Source organism: Hemiscyllium ocellatum, chromosome 2 (assembly GCF_020745735.1).
Source record: "Hemiscyllium ocellatum isolate sHemOce1 chromosome 2, sHemOce1.pat.X.cur, whole genome shotgun sequence".
NCBI classification, from domain to species: Eukaryota; Metazoa; Chordata; class Chondrichthyes; order Orectolobiformes; family Hemiscylliidae; genus Hemiscyllium; species Hemiscyllium ocellatum.
The window spans coordinates 55,471,502-55,495,988 of record NC_083402.1 but is presented as its reverse complement, the minus strand read 5'-3'; the positions used below and the strand labels follow the sequence as shown (position 1 = coordinate 55,495,988).

Below are 24,487 nucleotides of genomic sequence, written 5' to 3'. Positions count from 1 at the left end.
TCAAAGACAGCAAGAGACAATATCAGAACTAAGGTAGAGTCCCAGGCTGACCACACAAACATACATCAACTGTGGCAAGGCCTACACGATGTAATGGTCTACACCACAGTGTTGCATAAAATCGCTGATGATAATGCATTCCTCCCCAACACATTTGATGCTCATTTTGAACAGACGGTCAGTGAAATGACGTCTCTTACGTCGACAACCATTCCAGGGCTAAAGAAAAATTCGGCAACCTACCTCAATGATGACCGTCCGGTGGCTCTGATATCCATAACTATGAGGTGCTTTGAGAAGTTCGTAATGGCACACATCAACTCTCCAGCCTCCCATATTGCCTTGATTTGGTACAATTTGCCTACCAGTACAATGAGTGGAATGGTGGCTCAGTGGTTGGCACTGTTGCCACACAGGCCAAGGAGCTGAGTTCGATTCCACCCTTTGGCGTCTGTCTGTTTGAACTTTGCACATTTTTCTGTGTTTGCCTGGGTTTTTTTCCTGGTGCTCTCGCTTTTTCCCATAGTCCAAAGATGTGCATGATTGGCCATGCTAATTTGCCTTTGGTATCTAGGAATATGTAGGTAGGTGGATTAGCCATGGAAAATGCAGGATTACAGGGATAGGATGGGAATTTGTCTGGGTGGAATGCTGTTCATTGTGGACTTGATGGGCCGAACTGCCTACTTCCACACTGCAGGTGTTCTGTGATTCTAATAGGTCCAAGGCAGACGCCATTTCCCTGGCCCTACACTTATCTCTGTAACATCTGGATAGCAAGGAAACCCACATCAGACTCTTGTTTATTGACTTTAGTTCTGCCTTCAACACCATCATTTCAATAAAGCTCACTTCCGAGACCTAGCCTTTGCTCCCCCCTTAGCAACTGGATGCTCGACTTCCTGACCTGCAGTCCACAATTGGTAAGGATAGATGACAACACCTCCAAGTAATCCACAATACTGGTGCCCTACAAGGCTGCGTACTCACCTCCCTACTGTAGTCCTTGTAAACTCACGACTGTGTGACCAAATTCCGCTGTAAGTCCATTTACAAATTTGCTGATGATGCCATCATAGTGTGTTGGACCTCAAACAATGATGAAACAGAATGCAGGAAGGAGATAGCTTAGTGAAACGGTGTAACAACAACACACTCTCCCTAAATGTTAGCAAAACGAAGGAACTAGTCATTGACTTCAAGAAGCAGAGTAGAGGACACACCCCTATCTGCATCAGCATTGCTGAGGTGGAGGTGGTTGAGAGCTTCAAGCTCCTAGGAGTAAATATCACCAGTGATCTATCCTGTTCCACCCACATTACAACTACAGTCAAAGCACACCAATGCGTCTACTTCCTCAGAAGGCAAAAGAAATTCGGTATGCCCATGATGACTCCTACCAAACTTTACAGATGCACCATAAAAAGCAGTATTTGAGGAAGCATGACACCTTGATTTGGCAACTGTTCTGCCCAAGACAGCAAGAAATTGCAGAGAGTTGCCCAGTCCATCGTGCAAACCAGCCTTTTGTCTATTGACTCCTGAGGCAGCAGGAAGTGCACACAGAAAGTAGCCAACCTAATCAAATACCCATCCTGACCTGGTTTTTCTCTCTTCCATTGGGCAGAAGATACAAAATTTTGAGAACACCATCTACAAGTTTGTTGATGATGCCACTGTGGTAGGACATATATCAAACAACAATGAGTCAGAGTACAGGAAGTAGATAGAGCATTTGGTGTCGTGGTGCAATGATAACAACCTCTCTCTCAATGTCGGCAAAATGAAACAATTCATCACTGACTTCAAGAAGAAAGGAGGAGGGTATGCCCCCGTCTAAATCAAAAGATCTGAAGTGAAGAGTGAAGCAAGTGTCAAGTTCCTCGGAGTGATAATCTGTCCTGGAGTTTCCACATAGGCACAACAACAGCTCTACTTCTCAGGTGTGTCCATAGGTCACTCACCAACTGTGGGAAAAGATTTGCTAACCCACGATAGGTCCACCAAAAGCAAAATTGGCCAAACTGTATCAAAAACACCCAGAATCCCCAAGCAGCTCACAAGCCAAATCAGACAGCTCATGCAGACAAAGCAATACAAGCTCCCACGAACAATGACAGAGCACCACAAATATCTGAAAGCCCCAAGGGCAGTTTCACTACCCAGCAATGCCAAAGCCACACAAAGAGCAGGTCAGAAAGGTACCAGCAAAGACATGCTCCAGGAACAGGACAATGGAAGCACCTCACCATTTCAGAGGAGACATTAACACCTACCTGTGAAGAGGAATGGAACCATTGATACTGTCAGGATGTTGCATTGTGTGAAGGAATAATACATTCATCTGATATTTGATTTCCAATTAGCATCCTTGCAACTAGATTACTTCAATTCCACATAGATTGTAGTTGCCCATTTCTTAATCAGTGTCATTGTGCAGCATTATTATGAAACTGGTCTCATCCTCAGCTCTGGGAAGAGAAGTCTGATCTACCTGTTCAGACTGTCAGTTCTCTGTCAGCTGAGTCTGATTCTCTTCCAGCGATGTCGCTTGCAATAAACTATTTGTCAGTTTCACTTCGAGAGCTGTGTTTTGTGATCTCAACCTCATGGGCAAATTTCTCCAACATCAGCTTTTACAGATGCACCATAGGAAGCATTCCATCTGAGTGCAAAACAGCTTGGTTGAGCAACTACTCTGCCCAAGATCATAAGAAACTACAGAAAGTCATGTGCATAATCCAGATCATAACGGAAGTCAAACTCCCACCCATAGACTCCATTTACACTCCATTTTCATTATTGTGGAAAGGCTGCCAATATCATCTAGGACCCCTCCCACTCTGCTAATGCCCTCTTCCAACCTCTTCTGTCAGGCAGAAGATATAGAAGCTTGAATACATGCCACTGGGTTTAAGAACGGCTTGTTCCCTGTTGTTATTAGACTCCTGAATGGAACTTCAAATAATGTTGCACTTGCTAATGTTGATCTTGCTTTGTGCACCCCCGTGCAGTTGTAATCTTGTATGCCTCACTCTGTTCAAGCACCCTACGATCTGGATGTCCTTGTTTGCTATGATCTGCCAGCACTGCTCTCAAAACGAAGCTTTTCACTGTACCTAGCTACATATGACAACAATAAATCAAATCAAATCCAATCAAAGGACAAGGGCAGTAGATACTTGGGAACACCACCACCTTCAAGTTCCCCTCCAAGCCATGAAAATATATCGCTATTCCTTCACTGTTGCTGGGTCAAATTCTTGGAATTTCTTCTTTAACAGCATTGTGGGCCAAACTACAGCAGATGGACTGCAATAGTTCAAGAAGGCAGTACATCACTACCTTCTCAAGGGCAACTAGGGATAGGCAATAAGTGTTGACCAGCCAGTGTGACTCATGCAAATTTTAAAACAAAAATTTGCACAGACACACTTCAGATCTGTGAGAGGCACTTGTGCTGAATTGAACAGTGAAGAATTCCACCGCCATAATCAGTCATGTCCTGACACCAGCATGCATTTGGTTGGCTGCCTCCATTGCACCGTCAAAATACTGTCCGCTGGATATGCACAAATTCTGTACTTCATTCATTTATCCATAGGTAGTCAGTATCAAGGCAGTGTGAGAAGATAAGAAAGACCTTGACCTCATTCTAGGTGCCACCTTCCTTTTGAGGGGTCAGAGTGGTCATAGCCCCACCCACTCCCTTTCTGAAGCTTCTCAGGACACTCCAGAATTGCTTGCCCCTTCACCTTCTGCCTGGCTGTGATCTCAAAGCTTGCCAAGCCAAGGAGAGTAAACCTGCATCTGGACATGAGACTATCAGCTGGCCTATGCCGTCTAGGCCCAAGGGACCAAGAGACAACTGCGCAGCTCTTCCAAGTTAACAGGCCATTTCCTCCACTCCAGCTGCTGAAGTCAGGACTGTATTTAGATATCGTGGGAAACCAAGGAAGAAGCAATCTTGTAGTGGGAACATAGTTGGTACCAGTGTAACATCATTGTAAATAACCTTTACCAAAAAGTCACACATAATTGTGTACAAGGATGAAAGAAGATGAGATAGCCAAGAGTTGCTCATTTTTCACAAGCAGCTGCCTCCTTTACTGGAGATAGCATCGGATGCAAGGGATCCTGGAACCAAAACATTGGGGATTGCAGCAAAGATGGTATACTTTAATATGGGCAAAACTGAGGCTGAATGGAATTAGATTAGATTACCTGCAGTGTGGAAACCAGCCCTTCAGCCCAACAAGTCAACACCAACCCTCCGAAGAGTAACCCACCCAGACCCATTTCCCTCTGAACGACGCACCTAACACTATGGGCAATTTAGAATGGCCAATCCACCTGGCCTGCACAGTTTTGAACTGTGGGAGGAAACCGGAGCATTCAGAGGAAACCCACATGGGCACAGGGAGAATGTGCAAACTCCACGCACAGTTGCCCAAGGCTGGAATTGAACCTGGGCTTCTGGTGCTGTGAGGTGGCAGTGCTAACCACTGAGCCACTGTGCCACCCAGATGTGCAAGGAATGTTACTAGGGCCTGGATGGTATACGTCATTCAACATTTACATCCACCTTGAGAATGTGAATCCAGAATCAGTAATGATACCATGCAAATCAGAATGGACTTTTTCCTACTATGTATTGTCTTTAGATGGAAACACCATTCAAGGGTGGGAGATGTCTGATTGACTGCTCATACATCTGCTGTGCCACATATTGCTTTGGTTGTACTAGAAAAGCTGCATAAAATACTGTCTCATGCAGGTTCAGTGCTGTCCAAGAGGTGCTTAAGTATTTCAGGGTAATTTAGTAATGAAACATAGAAGGATTGCTGATGACGGAAGATTCAAATGGAAATTCTTCAGGATATTTCTCAACTTGCTGACTTGTCATGAGAGGCTTCATAAATTAGCCATCAGGATATCTTGACTTGTGTTTTAAGAGCGATCTGGCTGTAACTCCATGCAATGTTAATGCACTGTCTCTTGACAGTGAAAAAAAAACAGTAAATAGGGCATGTTATGTGTAGGTAATTTACAGAATCATAACATTGGCTTTCTTCCGCTGTTTAACATTCAGCCCTTTGTGCTTGTAATGGTTCTAAAACCTCGTGCCAATCTGATGTCTTTTCCTCACACTGCTGCACACTATTTCTATCCAAATAATCATCCAATGCCTTGCATGTCTCAATTGAACTTCTACCACATTTCCAGACATTCCTTGCCTTAACTACTTGCTCTGTGAAAATGTTTTTTTCTCAGATCATTATTGCTTCATTTGCTCCTAACTTTAAACCTATGCTGTTTTGTTTCTTTTATGAACATGACCAGTATTTCTATATCTACTCTATCAAAACCACTTGTGATTTTGAAAATCTGTACCAAATTTTCCGTCAGCCTTTTTCTGGCCAAGAAAAACAGTCTCAATTTCTTCAGTCTCTTCTCCTCACTGAAATTTCTTATTCCTGAGACCATTCTCATAAAACTTTAAATGGAATCACCAGAAGATATTAAGCATACATTCACATGGAAAGGAAGATATTCAGCAGTGCAAAAAGTCAAGGATTGCAAATCTACCAAAATCCACATATCCTTTGCATGTCATAGTGCCTAGTTGCAAGATTACCAGTGTAATGCTAAACAATTAAGTTAATTCTAAATAAGACTTATTTGACTTGTAGGTCTGTTCTTAAGAGGTTATCTCTGGCCTCTTGGATACAACAATGCTGTGTCATAGATAGTCTTCCTGCTCAATATCCTGACTGTCAATTGGGTCCAATTGTGAAGGGCACAATGATGTGGGACATACTTTCTGGGCTATATCATATTTCCACTGGAGCAATTCAGGCTTCAAAACTTCATCTTAAGAAAGCCTGTAGTATGTTTCATTGTGGCCCTTGTAAAAGTATGAACAGCTTATTTTAATAGTCTGTCATTCTGACGGTATTGTAAAGGTATCAACAAGCCGTGTTTGGAAGAGTTAACACGTGCCGCAGTGGCCATTCCTATATGTCCAGGCCTTGGAGAAAACACATCTGGAGTGTTATATATATAGTTTTGGTCTCCTATTAGAAGCAGTTTAGAAAAGACTCCTATATGGCTCAAGAACCTTGAAAAGAGGCAAGTTTTCTGACATTCAAGAATCATGGTTGCTCCCAGATTTGTGGCTCAGACATCCAGAATTTGATGTGGATGATTGTATAATTGAATGGAGTGGAAGTCTTTTCAGTTGAAAAACTCTGCAGGTTGACAAGTAACACTTTCAAAGCAACTATAGTCGCTCTTAAATTTTTATTACTAGAGTTAGTTTTGTAACTCAGTCGACTTCGGTTGGAAGAACTGCTCAAACATTTTTCTTGTGCATTATGACGTATTCTGAATAAAATAGTTGTTAAAAACAAAACTTTGGAAAGTTTGTGTATCATCTTTTCTCATGATTAAGACAATATCCGCTGAGATGTCAATAAAATAAAATAAATTCATGCAAATTCCAACTATGTTTGTGAAGCAAAAGACCTAAGCTCAAAGTAAAGTTTCTGCTGCTACATTTAACAGGTAGGATGGTCCTTTGAAGTTTAGCTGTCAAATTTTCTTCTCAGTATTGGAAACAAATTACTGAAACTGCTGATTTTGTAAAGTTGACTTAGGTCTGTAGCTAGTATGTAGATTCTATAGTTTAAGATTTACTTGAATCTGACTTCCTAATTGAAACAGATTAACTAGTCTGACAGCACTTTAATGTTTCCTATTTGAAATTCCTTATATATTTTCGAATTAGAGATTTGAGGCTGCATACAATGAAAACCTTTTGACAAAGAATTTGAAAAGCTGGGGGATTTGTGAAATCATGTGCCTCACTCACATAGTGATTGACAAAAGTCGCTCAATGGCTGTATCTCTGTGTGACTAATTGGGCCACAAGAGGTGTGGTTTTGTTTTCATTTAATCTATTCAGATTTCAGAAAAGGGTCTTTGATTCTGCTAAAGTATCAATTTCAGTGTATTTACATTTTTACCTTATTAAGCTCCTTTTAAAATCCTTCTTCCCAATTTTAGTTGGTATTTTATCCAGCCCATTTGTCGAAGTACTTTTCAGTACTTGTTCAATTGATTTTACTTCACATCTTAGTTACTATTTTGATCCTGCCGTTTTTAATTAAACTTTATGATTTGGTATTTCATGTTTATTTTTCTATGTTTTTACTATTATAAGGGTGAATGGAAATTGGCATTATGAGAAAATGATCTTTTTAAATCAAACGTTATCAATGAATTCAATAACTGACTTAAGAAGTAAAAGCAACATAAATCATGAGCGACTTTGGGGTTTGATTTATATATTGGTATTGTAGTAGGCAACTTGTTTAGCAATTGTGATACATTGTTACCTGCTAGTTTAATGGATGGGTTAAAATAGTGAAAAGAAACGTTCGTAAAACATGATCAATATTTTCAAAAATAACTTTAAACGTTAAACCAGATTATTATTGTTTCCAAGCAGCACATCAGAGTCAATACTGAGACACCGTGTCAAGGAGATCAGTGTTAGGCCTCACCTATTTGTACTGAAAATGTGTTGCTGGTTAAAGCACAGCAGGTCAGGCAGCATCCAAGGAACAGGAAATTCGACGTTTCGGGCCAGAGCCCTTCATCAGGAATGAGGAGAGGGTGCCAGGCAGACTAAGATAAAAGGTAGGGAGGAGGGACTTGGGGGAGGGGCAATGGAGATGTGATAGGTGGAAGGAAGTCAAGGTGAGGGTGATAGGCTGGAGTGGGGTGGGGGCGGAGAGGTCAGGAAGAGGATTGCAGGTTAGGAGGGCGGTACTGAGTTCAAGGGAATCGACTGAGACAAGGTGGGGGGAGGGAAAATGAGGAAACTGGAGAAATCCGAGTTCATCCCTTGTGGCTGGAGGGTTCCCAGGCGGAAGATGAGGCGCTCTTCCTCCAACCGTCGTGTTGTTATGTTCTGCCGATGGAGGAGTCCAAGTACCTGCATGTCTTCGGTGGAGTGGGAGGGAGAGTTAAAGTGTTGAGCCACGGGGTGGTTGGGTTGGTTGGTTCAGGCGTCCCAGAGGTGTTCCCTGAAGCGTTCTGCAAGTAGGCGGCCTGTCTCCCCAATATAGAGGAGGCCACATCGGGTGCAGCGGATGCAATAGATGATGTGAGTGGAGGTGCAGGTGAATTTGTGGCGGATATGGAAGGATCCCTTGGGGCCTTGGAGAGAAGTCAGCACCAAACAGTACCCTTCCACTGACACCCTCCTTCAACTGACTGAACTGGTCCTCACCCTGAATAACTTCTCTTTCCAATCGTCCCACTTCCTCCAAACTAAAGGAGTTGCCATGGGCACCCGCATGGGCCCCAGCTATGCCTGTCTCTTTGTAGGATATGTAGAACAGTTCATCTTCCGTAACTACACTGGCACCACCCCCCACCTTTTCCTCCGCTACATCGATGACTGTATCGGCGCTGCCTCGTGCTCCCACGAGGAGGTTCATCAACTTTACCAACACCTTCCATCCCGACCTCAAATTCACCTGGACTGTCTCAGACTCCTCCCTCCCCTTCCTAGGCCTTTCCATTTATATCTCGGGCGACCGACTCAACACAGAAATCTACTATAAACCGACTGACTCCCACAGCTACCTGGACTACACCTCCTCCCACCCTGCCCCCTGTAAAAACTCCATCCCATATTCCCAATTCCTTCGCCTCCGCCGCATCTGCTCCCAGGAGGACCAGTTGCAATACCCTACAGTCCAGATGGCCTCCTTCTTCAAGGACCGCAGATTCCCCCCAGACGTGATCGACGATGCCCTCCACCGCATCTCCTCCACTTCCCGCTCCTCCGCCCTTGAGCCCCGCCCCTCCAACCACACCAAAACAGAACCCCACTGGTTCTCACCTACCACCCCACTAACCTTCGTATACAGCGTATCATCCGCCGTCATTTCCGCCACCTCCAAACGGACCCCACCACCAAGGATATATTTCCCTCCCCTCCCCTATCAGCGTTCCGCAAAGACCACTCCCTTCGTGACTCCCTCGCCAGGTCCACACCCCCTACCAACCCAACCTCCACTCCCGGCACCTTCCCCTGCAACCGCAGGAAATGCAAAACTTGCGCCCACACCTCCTCCCTGACTTCTCTCCAAGGCCCCAAGGGATCCTGCCATATCCGCCACAAATTCACCTGCATCTCCACTCACATCATCTATTGCATCCGCTGCGCCTGATGTGGCCTCCTCTATATTGGGGAGACAGGCCGCCTACTTGCAGAACGCTTCAGGGAACATCTCTGGGACGCCCGAACCAACCAACCCAACCACCCCGTGGCTCAACACTTTAACTCTCCCTCCCACTCCACCGAAGACATGCAGGTCCTTGGACTCCTCCATCGGCAGAACATAACAACACGACGGTTGGAGGAAGAGCGCCTCATCTTCCGCCTGGGAACCCTCCAGCCACAAGGGATGAACTCGGATTTCTCCAGTTTCCTCATTTCCCCTCCCCCCACCTTGTCTCAGTCGATTCCCTTGAACTCAGTACCGCCCTCCTCACCTGCAATCCTCTTCCTGACCTCTCCGCCCCCACCCCACTCCGGCCTATCACCCTCACCTTGACCTCCTTCCACCTATCACATCTCCATCGCCCCTCCCCCAAGTCCCTCCTCCCTACCTTTTATCTTAGTCTGCCTGGCACCCACTCCTCATTCCTGATGAAGGGCTCTGGCCCGAAACGTCGAATTTCCTGTTCCTTGGATGCTGCCTGACCTGCTGTGCTTTAACCAGCAACACATTTTCAGCTCTGATCTCCAGCATCTGCAGACCTCACTTTTTACTCACCTATTTGTAGTCCTTATAAATGGCACGGATGAAGGGACCAAATTTGCTGCTGACAGCAAGTTAGACATGAAAACAACCTGTCAGGCAGAGATAGAGATTCCAAAAAGGGATAGATACAGGATAAGTGAATTAGCAAAAATCTGGTAGTTTGATAATGCTGTGGGAAAGTGTGAACTTATATGCTTTGGCAGGAAATGTAGAAGATATGGACATACATGGAATAGTGTCGGTTAGATGGGCTTCAGGTTAGTATGACAGGTCGGCGCAATATCGAGGGCCGAAGGGCTTGTACTGCGCTTTAATGTTCTATGTTCTAACAGCGAAATGAGGGTCAAAATGATGTTAGAGTCCTGGTATATGAATTGTAATGTGTATGTGTACGGGTAAAGGAAGTGAATAGGAAGGCAAATTAAATGCTGTACATATAGTTTTTTTTAACGCAATGGTTGTGTTCTTGCACAACCCCACATTATAGAAAAATCGCACTTTAAAAACAGTCCGTAAAGTGTTGGCAATGTAATCATATTAAAGCCAACACACATTTTAAAGCTTGCACTTTAGAAACAGTGTCCACAGTTCATCAATCGCATTACAGCAAATTCGAGTTAATGAAATGTGCCTAATACCTGAATGACCTGTAATTTGTTGTCACTGGAATAAATATAAAAATAAGGAAATTTTGTTGCAGCTATCCAGGCCTTGGTGAGACCAAATTGGAGTGTTAAATATAGTTTTGGTCTCCTCCTGGAAACAGGTTAGAAAAGATTCTCATTCCTGGGATGATGTCAGGAAGAAGGGGTGATTAGCTTGAGCCTATCCCAGTTGGAGTTCAGAAGAACTGAAGATAATCTTACTGAAACACATATAAGATGAAGACAGAAACAGGGGAATATAATACAGGGAACAAAGAAATGGCAGAAGAATTAAATGGGGGTACTTCAGATCTGTGTTCACTGGGGAAGACACAAGCAATCTCCCTGAGGTAACAGTGACTGAAGGACCTGAACTTAAGGGAATCTGTATTTGCCAGGATTTGGTGTTGGAGAGACTAAGGTCTGAAGGTTGATAAGTCCCCGGGGCCTGATGGTCTACATCCCAGGGTACTGAAGGAGGTGGCTCGGGAAATCGTGGATGCGTTGGTAATGGTTTTCCAGAATTCGATAGATTCGGGATTGGTACCTGAGGTTTGGAGAGTGGCTAATGTTATACCACTTTTTAAGAAAGGTGGGAGAGAGAAAGCAGGAAATTATAGGCCAGTTAGTCTGACCTCAGTGGTGGGAAAGATGCTGGAGTCTATTATAAATGATGAGATTACGGCACATCTGGATAGTAGTAACAGGATAGGACAGAGTCAGCATGGATTTATGAAGGGGAAATCGTCTTGACTAATCCTCTGGAGTTTTTTGAGGATGTAACTCTGAAGGTGGACGAGGGAGATCCAGTAGATGTAGTGTACTTGGACTTTCAGAAAGCTTTTGATGAAGTTCCACATAGGAGGTTAGTGAGTAAACTTAGGGCGCACGGTATTGGGGGCAAAGTGCTAGATTGGATTGAAAATTGGTTGGCTGATAGGAAACAAAGGGTAGTGATAAATGGCTCCATTTCGGAATGGCACGCAGTGACCAGTGGGGTACCACAGGGATCCGGGCTGGGACCGCAGCTTTTTACAATATATGTTAATGATATAGAAGATGGTATCAGCAATAACATTAGCAAATTTGCTGATGATACAAAGCTGGGTGGCAGGGTGAAATGTGATGAGGATGTTAGGAGATTACAGGGTGACCTGGACAAGTTAGGTGAGTGGGCAGATGCATGGCAGATGCATTTTAATGTGGATAAATGTATGGTTATCCACTTTGGTGGCAAGAACAGGAAGGCAGATTACTACCTCAATGGAATTAATTTAGGTAAAGGGGCAGTACAGAGAGATCTGGGTGTTCTTGTACACCAGTCAATGAAGGCAAGCATGCAGGTACAGCAGGTAGTGAAGAAGGCTAATAGCATGCTGGCCTTCATAACAAGAGGGATTGAGTATAGAAGCAAAGAGGTTCTTCTGCGGCTGTACAGGGCCCTGGTGAGACCACACCTGGAGTGTTGTGTGCAGTTCTGGTCTCCAAATTTGAGGAAAGACATTCTGGCTATTGAGGGAGTGCAGTGTAGGTTCACAAGGTCAATTCCTGGAATGGAAGGATTACCTTACACTGAAAGACTGAAGCGACTGGGCTTGTATACCCTTGAGTTTAGAAGACTGAGAGGGGATCTGATTGAGACTTGTGAGATTATGAAAGGATTGGACACTCTGGAGGCAGGAAACATGTTTCCGCTGATGGGTGAGTACCGAACCAGAGGACACAGCTTAAAAATACGGGGTAGACCATTTAGGACAGAGATGAGGAGCAACTTCTTCACCCAGAGAGTGGTAGCTGTGTGGAATGCTCTGCCCCAGAGGACAGTGGAGGCCCAGTCTCTGGATTCATTTAAGAAAGAGTTGGATAAAGCTCTCAAAGATAGTGGAATCAAGGGTTATGGAGATAAGGCAGGGAGCGGATACTGATTAGGAATGATCAGCCATGATCATATTGAATGGCAGTGCAGGCTCGAAGGGCTGAATGGCCTACTCCTGCACCTATTGTCTATTGTCTATTGCTCTTGATAGGTCAAACCCCAGGAAGACGTTAGTTTTGTGGATGAAATAAGCTGCCAGAGGAAGTGGTGTAGGCTAGTACAATTACAATATTGAAAGGCATCTGATGGGCATATGGATAGAAAGAATTTGAGAGATCTGGGCCAAAAGCTAGCAAATGGGACTAGATCAGTTAGGATATCTGTTTGGCATGGATGAGTTGGACTGAAGGGTCAGTTTCCATGCTGCATAACTCTGTAATGCTCTGAATTTAGTGAGAACCTTTCAGACAGATGAAGAAAATTTATTTTCTCTGAGGGTTGTTCTTATGAGGAATGTGGTATTTTGCAGCAACAGTAGAGGCTGGTACATTTATTCAATTTATTCAGTGCCGAGTTACGTTTCTGACAGATGAGGGATTATGAGGCAAAAACGTGGAATTAAGTTGCACCCATATCAACCTTGAACTTGTTGAATGGTGGAACCGCTTTTAGGTGTAAGAGTAGGTAATTTGGTTCTATGTCCAATGTTCCTATCCTTATCATATTTGTTGCCAGGCATTGGATGTGAAATATGGAATTAAAATGACCTTGTAATTAGCTTAAAAAAAATTTAATGATAAGCTGAACTGTGATCTGTATTTCCAACTTGACCTTAGATGATGTTAGATCCCCTTTGCCCCAAATGCAACTCTACATTGTGATGATGTGCTGATGCTGTGGCTTTAAGAGGTTATTTGGTCCTGGTTCTTTTAAAGTGAAGTAGGTATTGCAGGTAGATAGGATAGTGAAGAAGGTATTTGATATGCTTTTCTTTATTGGTCAGAGTATTGAGTACAGGAGTTGGGAGGTCATGTTGCAGCTGTACAGGACATTGGTGAGACCACTTTTGGAATATTGCATGCAATACTGGTCTCCCTCCTATTGGAAGGATGTTGTGAAACTTGAAAGAGTTCAGAAAAGGTTTACAAGGATGTTGCCAGGGATGGAGGTTTTGAGACATAGGGAGAGGCTGAACAGGCTCGGACTGTTTTCCCTGGAGCGTCAGAGGCTGAAGGGTGACCTTATAGAGGTTTACAGAATTATGAGGGGCATGGTGAAGACAAATAGCCAGTCTTTTCCTTGGGGTGGGTGGGGAGTCCAGAACGAGAGGGCATAGGTTTAGGGTGAGAGGGGAAAGATATAAAAGGGACCTAAGGGGCAATGTTTTCACACAGACGGTGGTACGTATATGGAATGAGCTGCCAGAGGATATGGTGGAGGCTAGTAACATTTGCAACATTTAAAAGACATTTGGATGAATATTAGTAGAAAGGGTTTGGAGGGATTATGGGCTGGGTGCTGGCATGTGGGACTAGATTGGGTTGGGATATCTGGTCAGCATGGAAAGGTTGGACTTGAAGGGTCTGTCTCCGTGCTGTACATCTCTATGACTCTAAGTGAGGTTTTAAGACAAAGGTACAGAGCAGTCTACCAAAATCATAGAGTAAGCAGCTTGTGAGGTCTTGGTTTTTGTTTTAAGAGTTAGAGCAATAGAAACAGCCTGAATGGGTGGGGTCAAACTCTCATAGAACCAGAAATTTTAGTTTCTTCAGCAACAGTTGCTAGGGTCTCAGCTGGGTCAGAAGGTAGTAATTTTTCCTGGCTGCTGCGCTCCCCAAGTTTTCTTGGCGGTTTTTCTCTGGGCTGCTGGATTTTAATGTGAGACAGTTCTGTTTTTCTGAATTTGCCTTTTGCCAAGAACGTGTTTATGGGATGTTACTATATTGAAATAGTTATTGTTCAGTGGTGATATAATCTATTATTCTAAGTTCTCCAAGAGAGTTAAGTTATTCCTAGTTCCTCTTTCTTTTAGGAGCCCTGATGAAGAGTTATCTACAATTTAAATGTTAGCTTGCTCTCCATGGATACTGCCTGACCAACCGTAATTTATAGCATTTTTTTCAGTTCTTCTTTCTTTTGTTGTATTTTAATTAGAGTGTTTAAATCAATGTGCTTAACGTGGAATAGTTTGACCAATTGAATTGCATCTGGAACACAGCACTTTAGATTTACCTTTGAAGTGCGAAATTAGAGTCTCGGCAACCTTCTTAATATATTCTGATCTGGTCCTTAACAAACTGGAGCTCTTGACAGGATCAAAATCTCTAATACAGTTCGGATTTTAGGATTATTGGACTCAAAGACAAGGACTGGTAAGTGTTCGGGTCTTTTATTTCAGCTGTTGAATTCAGTTGGTTTAACCAGGATGGGCCTTGTGTAATAATGGCTCTTTCAGGCAGTAAGGGTTTCATGGGATGAAAGAAATAACTTCAGGAGTTTTAGAGAAAGTGAGCAAGGCAAAGCTTTCTAAATTGGCAGACAGGCTGAAGTTGGAGTTGCCTGAGTCTGTGAGAAAAGAGGAAATAGTTGTGGCAATCATTCAGCATTTACAATTGCCAGAAATGCCATCGTAATCTTTGGAAGTGATTAAAATTCAATTGAAAATGGAGGAGCTTACGCATGAAAAGTACATTTAAACAATTTGAATTACGATTTAGGGCAGAGGAACAACAGAAAGAGAGAATAGCTCGAGGAAAGGAAAACAAAAATGAAAAGAGTAGCCCTACCAGAAGAAAGGAGAAAGAGAGAGAAGAAAAGCAGAAAGAGAGTTTGAACTTCAGAAGTTGGCAATTGGACAGGAAAGTTGACTGAAAAGGGCGGAAGCAAAGGTAGAAGGTCGGCTTAGTGAGGAGAATAATGATGACAAGCAAACACATCATAACCAGAGGCTTGGTGGGGATCTGTTTAAACAACGTTGCCTTGGTGCGATGAGAAGGTTGGAGAAGCCTTTTTCATTTGCGAAAATGGCGAAACACATGAAATGGCCAACGATCATAAAGGTATTGTTGATTCACACTCAGTAGGTAGAGCCAATAAGGTATTTGAATGAGTATCTGAAGAGGTATCTGGGAAATATAATCAGGTGAAGAAAGCTATTTTAAGTGCATGTGAGCTAGTAACAAACACCTATAGACAACACTTTGAGAATCTAAGGAGGGACCCTAGTCAAATGTATGTTGAGTTTGAAAGAATTAACAAAGTAATTTTAATAGGTAGATAAGGATATTGAAAATAATTTAAACATATGACGCTCTTTGAGAGACTGTTATTTTGGAGGAGTTCAAAAATTCACTTCCTGAAGTAGTGAGAACTCCTGTGGAAGATCAGAGAGTTTAACCTGCAAAATTAGCAACAGAAATAGCAGATGATCATGATTTGGTTCAAAAATCAATTTTAGTTTGTGAGTTTTAAAAGTTGGGGAAAAGAGAATTCCTCAGATGGTAAGGGAAAAGGAGATTTCATTTAAGATAATTTACTGCAGGGCAAAAAAAGAAACCCATGAGGGGGAAGAGAAGTTAAAAAAAGCTCAGGTATTTTCATTGCAGTAGCGTGGGCCACATGAAGTCAAAGTAAAGATGGTTTAGAAAAAACACTGGGAAGGCAGATGTGAGAAAATAGGATAAGCCAGTGAGATTTGTTGAAGTGGTAAAGGAAAGCACAATGTAAGTTATAACGCTGCAAAAGAATATACGACTGATCAAGGGTTCATTGAGAAGAAAGTGCCAGATCTCTTTCAAGAACATAGTTATGAGGGTAAAGTTCACTCATATATGCCAGGAGGAATAGGTAATGAAATTAAAATCTTAAGAGATATGGGAGCAAGTCAGTCTTTGATGATGAGAGATCGGGAGATATGTCATTTAGAAAGAATATTGCCAGAAAATGTGGTAATATGTGGTATTCATGGTGAGACGAGAAATCTCTATACTATAAAGTGAGATTGGAGACTTCGGTGAAAAGTGATGAAGTGGTGGTATGGCTAACAGAGAAATTCTCAGTTTTAGGAATCCAGTTTTACCTTGGTAATGGTATAACTAAATCACAGGTGGGAGTGATGTCTCGTGTAGTTGAAAAGTCAGTTGAAAATCAGGCAACTGATGTATTACAGAAAGCACGTCCTGGTATTTTTCCTGACTGTGTGGTAACAAGGTTGCAAAAGCCACAGGTTGAGGAAGAGGAAAAATCGAAGAATAAAGTTGAGGAAGTTGGAGTGCATTTGTCAGAGCTATGTTTGATCAAATGGCTAAGAAGAAGACCAGAACAGGTGGAGTACAAAGTGGATGTTTGTAATTCAGAGAAATTAACCAAATTACAATAGAAAGATGAAAAATTAAAACAGTTATATCAAAAAGCAAACACGGAAGAATTTGAGTTTATCCCAGAATGTTGCTATCTGAAAAATGACATCTTGATGAAGAAATGAGGAACATCACATATTCAAGTGGATGAGAAATCGGCAGAAGTTCATCAAGTTGTATTACCGGTGGGTTATAAAAAGGTGTTGCAGTTGGCACATGAATTACCAGTAAGAGGTCATTTGGGAGTAAATAAAACTCAAGCCAAATTCCTTTCATTGGCCTGGACTGCATAAGGATGTTGAATTTTGCCAGACATTTCATATGTGTCAGGTAAATCGAAAACCTCAGGCAGTGATAAAACTAACACCTTTCATACTCATTCCCGCATTTGAGGAACCTTTTGTAAAAGTCGTAAATTATTGCATTAGACCTGCACCTAAAACAAAAAAAAGTGGGAATCAGTATTTGTTGATCATAATGAATGTGTCTATGAGATTTCTAGACGCCATTCCATAAAGCAGTATCACAGCTAAAAGTATTGTAGAAGATGTACTTTTTTTTAAATTCGATATAGACAACCCATAGATACAATTGGATCAAGGGTCAAGTTTTACATTAAAGTTATTCAAAAAAGTTATGGATAGCTTATGAATAAACAATTCAAATCCACTGTACACCTTCCAGGATAGCAGGAAACATTAGAATCGTAGCGACAAACTTTAAAGACTATGTTGAGGGCTTATTGTCCATACTATCCAGAGGGTTGGGATAAAGGAATGGCATTTGTACTTTTTGCAATTAGGGATGTTCCAAAGGAATCTTCCAAGTTCAGTCTATTTGCATTAGTTTTTGGGCCTCAGGTGAGCGGACCACTGAAATTAATTAAGGAGAAGTTGGTGAGTCAGAGCTCAGATACCACATATTTGGACTACGTGTCAAAGTTTAGGGTAAGATTAATTAGAGCAATGAGTTGGCTAGACATGTGGTAGGAACATTTGCAGCATCTATCAGAATTGTGAAATCGACTTCGGGAAGTGGGTTTGGTGATAAACCTGGCGAGGAGTGAGTTCACAAGAGCCCAAGTCACAATCCTGGGCCATGTCATTGGACATAGACAGATGGCCACCATGGGATGTGAAAACAAAGCCTATCGGGCCATTTCCCATACCATTAACAAAGAGGACAGTACTGCGATTCCTGGGATGGAGTGGGTTTTATCAGAAGTTCGTACTGAATTTTAGCAGTCTGTTTTGGCATTCATTGAAATGGGCTCATTATCATCTATGTATCTTCCAGTTTCAAAATACTAAATTGAATAGCAAAGTTTAATTTGTAGCACCTTTTTCAAGTTGCAGCAAGGATGGCAAGAAATTGATAATTACACATTTGTAAAAAGTCTTGTGTGAAAAGAAGTGCAAATACAAAACTTAGCAGGTAGCTGGAATTATTTCCAGCCAGTACAGTGTAATTTGAAATGATAGATCTAATCAACAGTTTTTTTTAATACTGTCATTGGGATAATCATAGATGAAAGGATAAACTTGAGGCAAATGACCTCCATCATCTATATTTTCTTTATGAAAGGATCAAAACACAATTTTATTGCTTGCCCAAGGTGTTAACATTGTTGTTCCTTTTGCATAGCCTTGGTACATAAAAATGTTTCATTTGATTTGTTCCTTATAGTTCTCTACTCTTGTCTTTCAGTATTGAGCAGATTATGAAGGAGCTGCAATCAGATCTTACAAAGCTATGTATGGGAGGAAAACTACAGAACACTGCTGACAGCTTACAGTGGTTAAGCAATTACAATATTTCATGTGTTAAACCATTCACCACTCCATGTGATCAGCTGACAAACTTTCTTAAAGCACTGGTAAATAAGATTTATTGTTTGTTAAAATGTTCAAATGAAGTGGAAGGGTTTTCTTGAAAATTAATATTATGTGGCAGCCCAGCGCTCTGTTACCTGCTCTGCCCCTGTCCCATAATAGCTGTAGTAGTGGGACTGTCCTCATCTTAACTCCCCCTATAGAAGTTTCTATCTTCTCCCCAAAATTTATAAACCTGATTGCCCCGGTTGACTGACTGACTGTCTCTGTCTGCTCCTTCCCCACTGAACTCAACTCCTCTTACCTCAACACTGTTGTCCAGAACAATCCCCTTTAGGCCAGGAACTCCCTACCTCAAGGCCGTTCGTCTCTCCCTCTCCAGCAGACCAACCAGCCCCACTCCACTGACACTGTCATCTACCTGGCGTAACTGATCAACACCCATAACAGCTTTTTCTTTCAATCCTCCCAATTCCAACAAACCGGAGAGTTTGCCATAGGTACCCACATCTGAACTGTGCCTCCTCTTTATGGGTACATGGACAATTCCCTCTTCCGCAGTTACACGGGAACCATGCCCCACCTTTCCTCTGCTTTATCGATGACTGTATTGGTGCTACCTAGTGCTTCCACTTCACCCAGACCTTCCACCCAACTTCAAATTCACCTGGACTATTTCTGACACCTTTCTCCCCTTCCTGCATTTCTCCCTCTCCATTTCCAGCAACTACCTGAGTGAGTTTTGAGAAGATTTGTAGCTCAGGTTGAGGTTTTGGATGTAGGTTTGCTTGCTGAGTTGAAAGGTTCATTTCCAGACATTTCGTCACCCTACTAGGTAACATCTTCAGTGGGACTCAGACAAAGCACTGCTGATAATTTCTGCTTTCTGTATATATGTTTGAGTTTCTTTGGGTTGGTGATATCATTTCCTGTGGTGACGCTATTTACTGTGGTGAAGTCTCACTTCCTTTTCCTTTTCCTTTTCTCAGGGGGTGGTAGATGGGGTCGAACTCTGTGTTTGTTGATAGAGTTCCGGTTGGAATGCCAAGCTTCTAGGAATTCTTGTGCGTGTCTTTGTTTGGCTTATCCTAAGATGGATGTGTTGTCCGAGTCAAAGTGGTGTCCTTCCTCATCTATATGTAAGGATACTAGTGAGATGAGGAAGGACACCACTTTGACTGGGACAACACATTCATCCTAGGTCAAGCCAAACAAAGACACGCACAAGAATTCCTAGAAGCGTGGCATTTCAACCGGAACTCTATCAACAAACACATAGAGTTAGACCCCATCTACTACCCCCTGAGAAAAGAAACCGGAAGTGACTTCATCACAGAAAATGACATCATCAACCCAAAAAAAACCATCTACATAGAAAGCAGGAATTATCAGCAGTGCTTTGCCTCAGGTCCACTGAAGATGTTAGTTCGTAGGGTGACACAACATCTGGAAATAAACCTTCCAGCTCAGCAAGCAAACCTACATCCAAAACCAACATCTATTACAAAATCACCGATTTCCACAGCTACCTCGATTATACCTCGTACTCCCCACACCCCCAGACAAATATGTGATCGCATACTCCCAAATCATTTGCCTCCGCCGTATCTGCTTCCAGGATGAGCAATTTGACTCCAAGACACCCCAGATGTCCTCCTGCTTAAACCACCAAACTTTCTCCTCCCCCATGATCAAACAATGCCTTCAATCGCATTTCCTTTGTTTTCCACACCTCTGCCCTCAAAGAAAACTTCCCTCAATCACAACAAGGATAGAGACTTCCTGGACATCACATGGCACCCCATTAATTTCTAAGTCCAACACATCATTCTTTGACATTTGCACCACTTGCAGTCTGACCCCCCCACCCCACCCCAAAACCAAAATTATATTTACCTCTCCATCCTGATCCGCTTTTTGCAGGGACCATTCCCACCATGACTCCTCTCCCCACCAACGACACCTGGACTCTTCTGCGGCTGCAGGAGGTGCAAAACATGCTCCTCCTCTTCCTTTCCTACCCCACATGTATCCAAGGCCGCAAATAATCATTCCAAGATCAGCAGAGATTTTTTCCAGCCTGACTTATTGCGTTCATTGCTCCCAACGTAGTCTCTTCTACATCGGAGACACCGAGCGCAAACTCCGAGACTGGTTCAGGGAACATTTATGGTTTGTACACTCCAATCAACACCACTTTCCAGTCGCCATCTATTTCAACTCCCCCTCTCACTTCCCTGTTGCCATGTCTGTCCTGAGTCACCTCCACCATCAACTCAAGGCCACATGCAAACTGGAGGAAGAACGCCACATTTTCTGCCTCCGGCGCTTTCAACCATATGGCCTTAACTTAGAATTCACCAGCTTCCAAATCTCCCCAGCTCATACGAAGTACAGCCTCCTCCATCCTGCCCTCTTAACTTGACCCTACCTGTCCAACTTCCTTCCCACCTATCTGCTCTACTCTTTCCACTGACAATCACAACTGCCTCTCATCTGCGTCCACTTATCGCTATCCCACCGACCATTTGCCCAGCCCCACCCTCTGTCCCTGTATTTATTTCACAGCCTCCTTCCCCTCTCCCAGTCTTGATGAAAGGTTCTGTCCTGAAACGTCAACCCCCCCCGCTTCCTCTGATGCTGCTTGACCTGCTGTGCTTTTTCCAGCTCCACTCTTTATCCACTCCAATGATTTCCTCTTAATTGACTGTTGTTTGGAGATGTTCCTTCCTCAATCTCACCTCGAGAAAAATGACCCGGAAGTGGCCAGTGGTGAAAATGTATGTATCAGCAGGGTCCATCTATGCCTCTGTGAGGGTGAAAATTCAGTTTTATGCTTATTTGTCCCTGTACCTTGAAAGAGAACCTGACCTCCCCCAGAGATGCCTCGGGACCATATCCAAAGGGATATCTTGAGTATCCAAAGAAGTTTGATAATTTGGAACTGCTCTTACCAGGTCTTTTCTGTACCCTCTGCATTTCATGCTCTTAACTACCAAAATCTGACCCGAGAGTGGCAGCTGCTAGTTCAGTTGGGCAGATGCTTCCATGAAACACTCATATGCGAAAGGTGAACCATCTGGCATTCAAAACTAGGAAGTGCCTTGTTTCGAGTTGGGACTTCCAGTTTCTGAGCTTGTCACCCATTTTCCATCATTTTGAGAATCCAGGCCTTAATGCTTTTGTGGCCAGCAAATATATCAACATATACTTTGCATATTAGATAAAGAAATAAGAGACATGGTATGCTTATGATTCACCACTGCAATATTGTGCTGACGCTGAGTGAAATCCAGCATTCTGCTGTAGAATAGAAATATCTGAGGAAAGCTCAGCTAAATCTGTGTATATGTGAGAGGAACACAGTGAGCCCATGTTTACTTGTTTACTCATTCCGAATCTTGTGTACAGAGTAATCAGAGGGAAAAAAGCGATGAGAAACTATAAAATGTAATTGGGTGACTGATTGATTGTACTGTCTTAATGCAATCAGAAATATGAAGAAATGTCTGACTTGTCACCACCTTCTTAGGAGCAATGAGGTATGGACAGTAAATGCTAGTTGATGAAGCAATGTCCACATTCCATGAAATAATATTTTTAAAAGTGCGCAAAAAAAAATCAAGACCCTTGTGTCAATTGCTTTCTCCAAAGTCCATGGCATCTTTAATATCAAGAGTGCAAATTTTATGTCAAAATACCATGAGACTAACTAATACAAAATTTACTGATTACTTTTTGCTGTAAATCAATTGTGGATTTATAGCTGAAGAAGAATTTTAAAACCATTGTACAACATATATTCTTGTTTAACTCAATAATATTCTTCAATTTGTTGGGGGTGCAGCATCTGTTTTGGATTACTTATGATATCATTATTATGTGTTTTGAGTGTAAACAATAACTGGTTGCTACTGATGTCAGTTCTACAGTTATCCATGATTATTTTTTCTCGTCTCTTATTTTCTTTACTGAAAGCTTCACTTTCTGAAGACAGAAGAAGACTCAGAAGAAATGGTGTTGCAGCTACTCCTGGATCTCTCTACTGAGTGTGGTGTTGTGTTTCCATTGAATTCATGTGGAGCTTCATTTCATGTTCCTTCCAGTACTTCAGTTCATGCTGTTGACTTCAATGACTCTCTTGATGCATTGTCTGTGTGGGATGATGTGAAGTTACATCTGCGTAGGTTCTTAGTGGATAAACTTCAAAATTGTCAAGAAATAAATGATGTCCTTCCAAATATTCAATTCAAAGCACAGTGTCTTCAGCAACTCCTATTTTTGTACCCTGAATCTGAAGTTCTAACCAAATATCAAAGTATCCAGTGCAAATCTATACAAAATATGCTGAAGAATAATATTTTGACCAACATTGAAGAGATCAGTTTCGACAAAGTGGCTCATGGGTTTGAAAACATGATTCCTGCGATGTGTACAATGCTGAGGCAAGATATGTATGCTTTACATACACTTGTGGAGGATTCTAAAGTACTGAAATTTATCAGTAATGCATACTTACAGAATATTACAGATGAACTCAATCTCATTATTGAAAAACTTTGTGAGCAACAGCTGAGGAAAAATATCCAAAATTTGGTGAAGACAAGCAAAAGCTTAAACAAACAAAAAGGAGCAGTACAGTCTGTGGGTCAGTGGCTTCCTTTACTATTTACTTTATTCAGAATAATTTTAATATGTTTGGTCATATACATACTTGTTAATCCAAATTAGTGTTTGCCATATTGCCAGCCTTGGCTCAGTGGTAGTACTGTCACTTATGAATCAGAAGGATCTGTGTTCGAGCTATGCTCCTGGACTTGAACATGTGTTGCAAATTGACAGTGGACTACTAGTCAGGGGGTGCTACCATATTGAAGTGTCATTTTTGAATGAGATTTTAAACCATGGTCAGTGTTCTCTTGTTGATCAAAGGATTTGTGCCCTTTTTCTCTTATGTTTGAAAACTTTTATCTTTGCATTTGGAAAGGCAAGGACTGATTAGGGATAGTCAGCATGGCTTTGTGCACAGGAAATCATGTCTCAAAAATTTGATTGAGTTTTTTAAAGAAGTAACGAAGAGGATTGATGAGGGCAGAGCGGTGGACATAATCTATATGGACTTCAGTAAGGCATTCGATCAGATTCCTCATGGTGGAATGGTTAGCAAGGTTAGATCGCAAGGAATACAGGAAGAACTAGCCATTTGGATACAGAACTGGCTTGAAGGTAGAAGACAGAGGCTGGTGGTGGAGGGTTGTTTTTCAGACTGGAGGTCTGTGACCAGTGGAGTGCCACAAGCATCTTTGCTGGGTCCATGACTTTTTGTCATTTATATAAATGATTTGGATGTGAACATAGAAGGTATAGTTAGTAATTGTGCAGATGACAACAGAATTGGAGGTGGCATGGACAGCAAAGAAGGCTACTTCAGAGTGCAATGGGATCTTGATCATTTGGGCCAATGGGTTGAGGAATGGAAGAAGGAATTTAATTTAGATGACTGTGAGGTGCTACATTTTGGAAAGGCAAATCAGGGCAGGACTTATACAGTTAATGGTGAAAATGTTACACCTTGGGTCTCTTTTAATTTTTTTGCCTTGTACCCTAAATCTCATTCTCTAGTTCTGCACTCTTCGATCCCAGGGAAAAGACCTTGTATATTTATCCTGTCATGCACCTCATGATTTTATGAACGTTTGCAAGGTCACTCATCAGGCTCCGACACTCCAGGAAAAACAGCCCCAGCCTATTCAACCTCTCCCTATTGCTCAAATCCTCCAACAGTGGCCTAACCAATGTCCTGTACAGCCGCAACATGACCTCCCAACTCCTGTACTCAATACTCTGACCAATAAAGGAAAGCATACCAAACACCTTCTTCACTATCCTATCTACATGCAACTACACTTTCAAGGAGCTAGGAACCTGCACTTCAAGGTCTCTTTGTTCAGTGACACTCCCTAGGACCTTACCATTCAGTGTATAAGTCCTG

At 42.4% G+C, this 24,487-nt stretch overlaps 1 protein-coding gene across 4 annotated transcripts in view; it reads left to right on the top strand.

The window, feature by feature from the left end:
- Positions 1-24,487, top strand: part of kiaa0825 (KIAA0825 ortholog) — a 447,094-nt gene that overhangs the window by 32,272 nt on the left and 390,335 nt on the right. For all 4 annotated transcript variants that reach the window (XM_060836740.1, XM_060836733.1, XM_060836749.1 and 1 more), the window contains exons 3-4: positions 18,371-18,539; positions 22,474-23,143. In XM_060836740.1, the coding sequence (XP_060692723.1) occupies positions 18,371-18,539; positions 22,474-23,143 (839 nt within the window). The remainder of the gene's footprint in view (positions 1-18,370; positions 18,540-22,473; positions 23,144-24,487) is intronic.